The 7,226-nt window shown below is 46.6% G+C and overlaps 1 protein-coding gene across 2 annotated transcripts in view; it reads left to right on the top strand.

Moving 5' to 3' along the window:
* The first annotated feature begins 251 nt into the window (after positions 1 to 251).
* The window catches only part of TRIM35 (tripartite motif containing 35), an 85,034-nt gene continuing 78,059 nt past the window's right edge, over positions 252 to 7,226 (top strand). Inside the window, exon 1 of one of the 2 annotated variants that reach the window (XM_029596204.1) lies at positions 252 to 848. In XM_029596204.1, coding sequence (XP_029452064.1) covers positions 429 to 848 — 420 coding nt within the window. In that variant the 5' untranslated portion in view covers positions 252 to 428. The remainder of the gene's footprint in view (positions 849 to 7,226) is intronic. The other variant, XM_029596205.1, reaches the window with a different exon arrangement.

The following is a 7,226-nucleotide window of genomic DNA, read 5'->3' as shown; positions in this document are numbered from 1 at the left end:
CCATCGCCGAACGGTTTGCACACTCAATGGCACCGGGCCTATCTCCACCATCTCATTCAAGATCTCTTGCTTAGCCCTTAGTCCATAGATGTTCGGGTGAGTCGTGAGCACCAATAGAATTCAAAATTAGCGCGGGGCCGCCCTTACGCGCGTTACCTTAACAACTAGAAGCCGGTCTAATAATTCTGAGGGGGTGGGGATACTTTATTGCCTGCGATGGCGCTCAGTTCGATGTCTGTTACTATTGCTGTGAGACTAGTAATATTCTGTTGGGTGTGACGCCCAGGGGGAGGCTTTCCTGCCGGTCACACCTACTCACACGGGGTGGGAAAGGACCTATTTTAAGGCGGGGCGGGGGCCTCGGCTCTTTAATCGTGACCGGGGGATAAGGTGGTGAGCAGACGAGAAATACTTTTCTGCCCCTAACAATGGCAACGGGTTCCTTCGCCAGCCTCCTGCGCCAGGAGCTGCAGTGTCCCGTCTGCTATGAGCCCTTCCACGACGCCGTCACGCTGGCGTGCGGCCACAGCTTCTGCCGGCAGTGCGTAAAGCGAGACCGGCGGCGGAAGGCGCCCTGCCCGCTCTGCAGGCAGGTGGTGGCGCGCGACGAGCTGTGCACCAACCGCACACTCAGCAACCTGACGATGGCTTTGGTGTGCGAGGAGGCACAGCAGGAGCAGCAGCAGCGCGAGGACGAGGGGACGGCGAGCTGTTCCCTGCACCCCACCCAGGCGCTCATCCTCTTCTGCCTGCAGGACAAGCTGGTACTTTGCGGCCTCTGCCAGCTCGCCGAGCAGCACCGGGGACACACGCTGCGGCCGGTACCTGACATCGCCAGGGACTACCGGGTGAGGACCGTATTCTAAGAGGCTCCTGCTCTTACTCCCAAACGCATCTCTTCCTCTTTGTATGGACCCAGGTGCTGCCAGCCCATGGTGGTGGGGTGTGGGAGTGTGGTAAGCCCCGGTTGGACTCTACCTGACTGGCATTTGCTGCTTGCCTGGCTGCGATGGGAATGGATGGTGTACACAGTTTTTGAAGTTCGAAAAAAAAATGAAATATGAAGGTGAAAAGTACCAGGAGAGCATCCCTTTAGACAAAACTACCGTATAGAGATAAGCACTGTAACTATTTTATAACTAAGCTACACTTAACTTTTTTTTAAAATTTTGTTTAGAGTAAGAACCGTGCTATTTTAGCTTTTATAGAGCTGCCAGAGGAGAAATTAGCACAGGCGTTCCAGCCCCACTACTCCTTCCCAGCTGTGCTTTCTACCTTGCTGCATCCTATGTCTGACACAGATTTCCTGAGTTGGATATTAAGGCCTTCATTCTGGTCATGCAAAATCCCATCTTTTTTAGGCTGCTTTTAAGTCTTAACCCCCAATTTATAATACAATCTGAGCTTTAGGTGAATTATAAGGTCCCTGTCCAAGAAAGCTTATAATGTAAGGGCCTGATTTACTAAGGCTTTTCTCCCATTCTAGGTTCAAGGGGAAAAATGTTTAGTAAATGAGGGCCTAAATTTGCACCTGAGGTAATGGAGGGTGTAGTAGTAGGAGACACCTTCCTCTCCACACAAGGCAACTTGCAAATACATACATACAGTCCCTACAGGAGGTGAGGACATTCCCACCCCTGACTTACACACCTTCCTCCTTCCCCCCCCCCCCCCCCCCCCCCCCCATAACAACTTAGTTACACAGATACCCTCCTGGAGCAACTGATACCTACCACCTGAATAACTTGCAGGCACCCATCATCCTCCTGCACCCACAGCATCTGATTCTGCCACCAGAGCTACACAGCCACTGCTGTAAGCACCTTACTCACATTCCTTCCTTCCCATCCAAGCAACTCAACTCCTTGAATTCAGTACTGTGCAGAATTCCCTTCCAAAGCAGACTTATGCATTTATATTGCAGAATTCAGTGCAGTCTCCTGGAACCAACAGCACAGACCTTAAAGGAAGATGTGTTCATGTTGGCCCATGCAAGCCAGAAGACTAGTCTTTGGCTGCAGTTATGTTTTATTTTATTTAATGTATTTATTTGCTTTTATATACCGACGTTCGATCAAGATATCAAATTGGTTTACATATAACTGAACAAATATGAGGGCCTGAAAAGAAACTGTAGTGGTGGGGATTGCCTACATGGCTGACAGAGGAGGCATTGAAGCCTAAGAGACAGCTAGAGAGGAGCTTGCAGTGAGGGGAAAGAGTAAAATCTTATTTTTAAATGCATAATTGAATTGTGTGCGTGCAGGGCTGTAAGGTTTGCTTAGGGTACCTAATACCCTTTTCTTGACTATGGGTTCTGTTTTTTTGTGGTGGTGGGGGGAGATCTTAAAAACATAAATTGCTGGAAGGAGCTGAGCTTTTTTTGATGGGTGTGGGACAGACTGAATGAAAGGGGGGGGGGACGACACAGCACAGTAATTTACACAGGCCAGCAAAAAAGCTAGCACCGTCCCTGCTGGGGGAGGGAATAGCTGTGGGATGACCATGGGGGGGAGAATAGCTAATTGATCAGAAAATTAAAAATTATTCACCTTTTGAGTAAAAACTTTTCTTGATTTGAGTAATAAATCAGTCTGCAGAATACTGACTTTTTTTTTTTTGCGCACAATTTTCTCAGGAATTCAACTGGCATCAAATGGCAGATGAAATTTAATGTGGACAAGTGCAAGGTGTTGCATATAGGGAAAAATAATCCCTGCTGTAGTTACACGATGTTAGGTTCCATATTAGGAGCTACCACCCAGGAAAAAGATCTAGGCATCATAGTGGATAATACTTTGAAATTGTTGGCTCAGTGTGCTGCAGCAGTCAAAAACAAAACAAAAAAAAACCCCAAACAGAATGTTAGGAATTAAGAAGGGAATGGTTAATAAAACGGAAAATGTCACAATGCCTCTATCCCTCCATTGTGAGACCGCATCTTGAATACTGTGTACAATTCTGGTCGCCGCATCTCAAAAAAGATATAGTTGCAATCGAGAAGGTACAGAGCAGGGCAACCAAAATGATAAAGGGGCTGGAACAGCTCCCCTATGAGGAAAGACTGAAGAGGTTAGGGCTGTTCAGCTTGGAGAAGTGACGGCTGAGGGGGGAGATGATAGAGGTCTTTAAGATCATGAGAGGCCTTGAAATGTAATTTTTTTTCTCTATTATAATTTAATGGTATTTAATTCAGTTGGGGGGTTATCATTTTATAGTTAATTTTTATTTTGAAAATGTATTGTGAACCGTTTCGGTCATTTCATGTATCTGGTGAAACGGTGTATAAATGTTTTAATTAAATAAATAAATAGATGTGAATCAGTTATTTACACTTTCAAATAGGACTAGGGGGCATTCCATGAAGTTAGCAAGTAGCACTAATCGGAGAAAATTCTTTTTCACTCAATGCACAATTAAGCTCTGAATCTGTTGCCAGAAGATCTGGTTAGTGCAGTTAGTGTAGCTGGGTTCAAAAAAGGTTTGGATAAGTTCTTGGAGGAGAAGTCTAACTGCGATTAATCAAGTTTACATTTCGGGAATAGCCACTGCTATTAATTGCATCAGTAGCATGGGATCTTCTTAGTGTTTGGATAATTGCCAGGTTCTTGTGGCCTGGCCTCTGTTGGAAACAGGATGCTGGGCTTGATGGACCCTTGGTCTGACCCAGCATGGCAATTTCTTATGTTTTTAAATGCACATCTAGATGGCACCCTACCTAAGCAATGCACGCTCTTCCGCACACTCCGACACAACCTATTTCACACACCACCTTGGAGCAAATTATCTCTTCTCCAACCAGAACAACTGTAACCAGGTGTTTAATAAAAGTTAAATGTAGTTAGGTTTATACATAATGGTGGCAGTGCCCTGTGCTGATGTGCTGTCCCATTAAGGGGAGTAGAAGAAGTTTTAAATGGCTAGGAACAATTCATGCCATCTCCCCTTCCCCACCTTCAGCAACTCCTGCTTATTCTTCACCCCTCTCCTTCTCTTCCCTCCCTTTACTCTGGAACAAGTAATCTGATTTGGGAGACAGAAAAACAGCAGCCCTTAGGGTTTAGCTGGTTCTGTGGTAGCAGTCTCCTTCCCCCTTAGCTTCCTTCCCATCTCCTGTCCCAGAGCCACTTACAAATCACTACCAGAACTGCATTTCCTTCTCTAGGACTGTATCCTATCTGACACCATGGCCTGGGTATATGGTGCAGAAATCAGTAGGCGGTAGGGGTGTGCATTCTTTTTGAACTTAAATGTAAAACGCTACTTTTTTTTTTTTAACTTAAAAAAGTGATGAGGCGAAAACGATCGGATTTCCAACTTATTCAACATAGCTATGTTGAATACGTTGGAAATCGCGATTGTTGATCCAAAATAAAAATTTAAACCCCTCACCTTCCTTAATCCCCCCCAAAGACTTACCACAACTCCCTGGTGATCCAGCGAGGAGTCAGGAGGAGCATGTGACGTCGGCGCCACGGAGTGACGCGGCGTCACGTGATTCCCCGCGGGTTCCCTCCGGCACCCTCGTTCGGCCCAAAAGGAACTTTTGGCCAGCTTGGGGGTGTCAGGAGGCCCCCCCAAGCTGGCCAAAAGTTCCTTTTGGGCCGAACGAGGGTGCCGGAGGGAACCCGCGGGGAATCATGTGACGCCGCGTCACGTGATTCCCCGCGGGGAATCACTCATAACAGTAGGTAGCCCTACTTCATGTAAGCATCTCTTATTTAATTCAACTATGCAAATTTGACTCACAATGGATACCCCAAACTGCACCAACATTATCAATCTGCCCAACCACACAATCAGCCAGGTTGAGGAAGGTGTCCTTTCATGGGGGCTTTCCTTCTGCCCCACCAAATCCACACATGTTACAATTCTGTGCTGATCTGACACCCCCAAGCCTCCTGACACCCCCAAGCTGGCCAAAAGTTCCTTTTGGGCCGAACGAGGATCCCGGAAGCGACCCCGCGGGGAATCGCGTGACGCCGCGTCACTCCGACGTGACGCCGACGTCACGTGCTCCTTGCAAAGTTGGTCAGAAATGGCGTCCTGACCCCGCTGGACCACCAGGGAGTTTTGGTAAGTCTTGGGGGGTGGGGATTAAGGAGGGTGAGGGGTTTAAATTTTTATTTGCACATATGGACATAGACTCAACTTATGGAATTCTCCATATGTCCATATTGACCGCAAATGGGACCCCCTTTCGACTTATGGACATATGAACTTAAACTTTTGCTCTGCACATCCCTAGTAGGCGGTCTGGCTGTACACCTTGCAAAAGGCATGACAATCAAGAGAAATTCAAAACGAATTCACTGAGCCCTGTTCTCTCTTACAACCAGAAAGAATGGATGTGCGCGCTTCCGACCTGAAGGATGTATATGCACATACTCATCCATCTGTCCCACTGGTGCTACTTTCAGGATGGATTCTTCTCATTATCAATAGAGTATGCCCTTTTGACTTGTCAGCAGCTCAGAGACTCTTCACCAAATGCTTTGTGGTAGTAGCAGCACACCTTTGACATCTGAGCCAGTCTCTCCATACCTGGACAATTGGCTAGTCTACAGTAAGCTCCTGGAAGGAAGTGTTGTTCTTCCTGCAAAAGACAGTTCATCTTCTGCAGAACTTGGGATTTCTGGTGAATTCCAAGTAATCAAAACTAGTGCGGACCCAGAAAATAGCTTGTTGGAACATGGATAGGTTCACTGCAGGGGAGAGCTGTTCTACTGACAAAGAACACCATGAGAGTGCTTATTTGCAAACCACTTGCCTTGGACCTTATGGTGGTGGTTGTAGCTCCATAACCCGCCTCCCATATTTGTCCTCTGCAGTAAGGCCTGCTTTAACCACCTAAGTGTTCTTAGTTTGAAAACGCCTTTCCTTACGACGTTTGACAGTTGTAGTGGTAAGGTAAATCCAGCATCTTGAATAATTCCTAGGTCCCGAATAGATTCTGAAGCCTTCACACTCTCCTTCCCTGCCTGTAAAGATATTTGCAATGGGTTTAAATTGTGTGTAAATAAGATCATGTCTGTCTTGTCAGTAAACATAAAAAAAAAAATTCTGGCCCATCCATGAGATAATTACATTAATAACTTTCATTCCTAGTCTCATCCATATCTCCTGTGATCTCAAAAACAGCTGCAAATCATCAGCATGTAGATGGGAAAAGTGTACATGCTCTGTAACACACAGGGGAGCAAATACGACAAACATGAATCCTGTAGCACACTCCAACAGAGTGGTATCCAGTCAGAAGTCATGGTTTTTCCTAACTTGAAAAAAAACGCTCATTCAAGAAGGAAACGAACTGCTCACTTTTAACTTAATAACAATCTCTGACAATTGAGAGAAAAGAATTAGTAGGCAAGACAGTCAAACGCGACAGAAACAACATTTAAAATATTGCAGTAACCTGACTATTCCTGTCAAGTTTACATAAAATAGGAAATTGAAACTGTTTCAATACTGTAATTGCAATGGAATCTGCTCTGATTTAGCTATTTGTCTGTCCCCTACACTTCACCATGAAGACTATAGACCATTTTAATAACCACCCTCTGACTCCATCCTGTTTATATCCTTTTGAAGGTGCCACCTCCAATACTGTACACAGTATTCCAAATAAGGTGTCACCAGAGACTTATTCAGGGGCAATATTGCCTCCTTTTTACTGCTGACCATTCCTCTCTAACTATGCATGCAAGCATCTTGCTGGCTTTTGCCATCACTTTCTACACCTTTTTTGGCCATCTTGGGATTATCAGATAAGATCACCCCCAGATTCTGCTCTTGTTTCATGCTTTAGAATTTTATCCCTTAGACCAGTGGTTCTCAACCGGTGTGTCGCGACACAACAGGGTGTCGCCAAGAACATGCAGGTGTGTCGCCACACTTTCTGATCCTCCTCCGCCCGGGCTTAAAATGCTGTCAGCCCGGGCGGAATGTGGCAGAACAGCTGGAGTCCGGGGCACCGGCATGGTCTCTTCTTCCCCCCCCCCCCCCCCCCCCGTGGCCCGGAAGAGGAAGTGGTGAGCAGTGGGTGTGTGCATGGGGAGAAGAGACCATGCTAGTGTGGTCAGCACCTGCCCGAAGAACAGAAGAGAGATGTGGCCGGAGGAATGAACAGCGCGGCTCAGAAAAATGAACATCAACCCCCGTGGCCGATGGGACTCCTTTCTCTGCGCGAGGGCTGAAAATGAAGGAGGTTAGGGTTGGGAGGAGGC

The sequence above is a fragment of the Rhinatrema bivittatum genome, chromosome 3 (genome assembly GCF_901001135.1).
Source record: "Rhinatrema bivittatum chromosome 3, aRhiBiv1.1, whole genome shotgun sequence".
Lineage (NCBI taxonomy): Eukaryota > Metazoa > Chordata > Amphibia > Gymnophiona > Rhinatrematidae > Rhinatrema > Rhinatrema bivittatum.
Note: the sequence above shows the minus strand (reverse complement) of the source record. Positions and strands in the feature narration are given on the sequence as shown.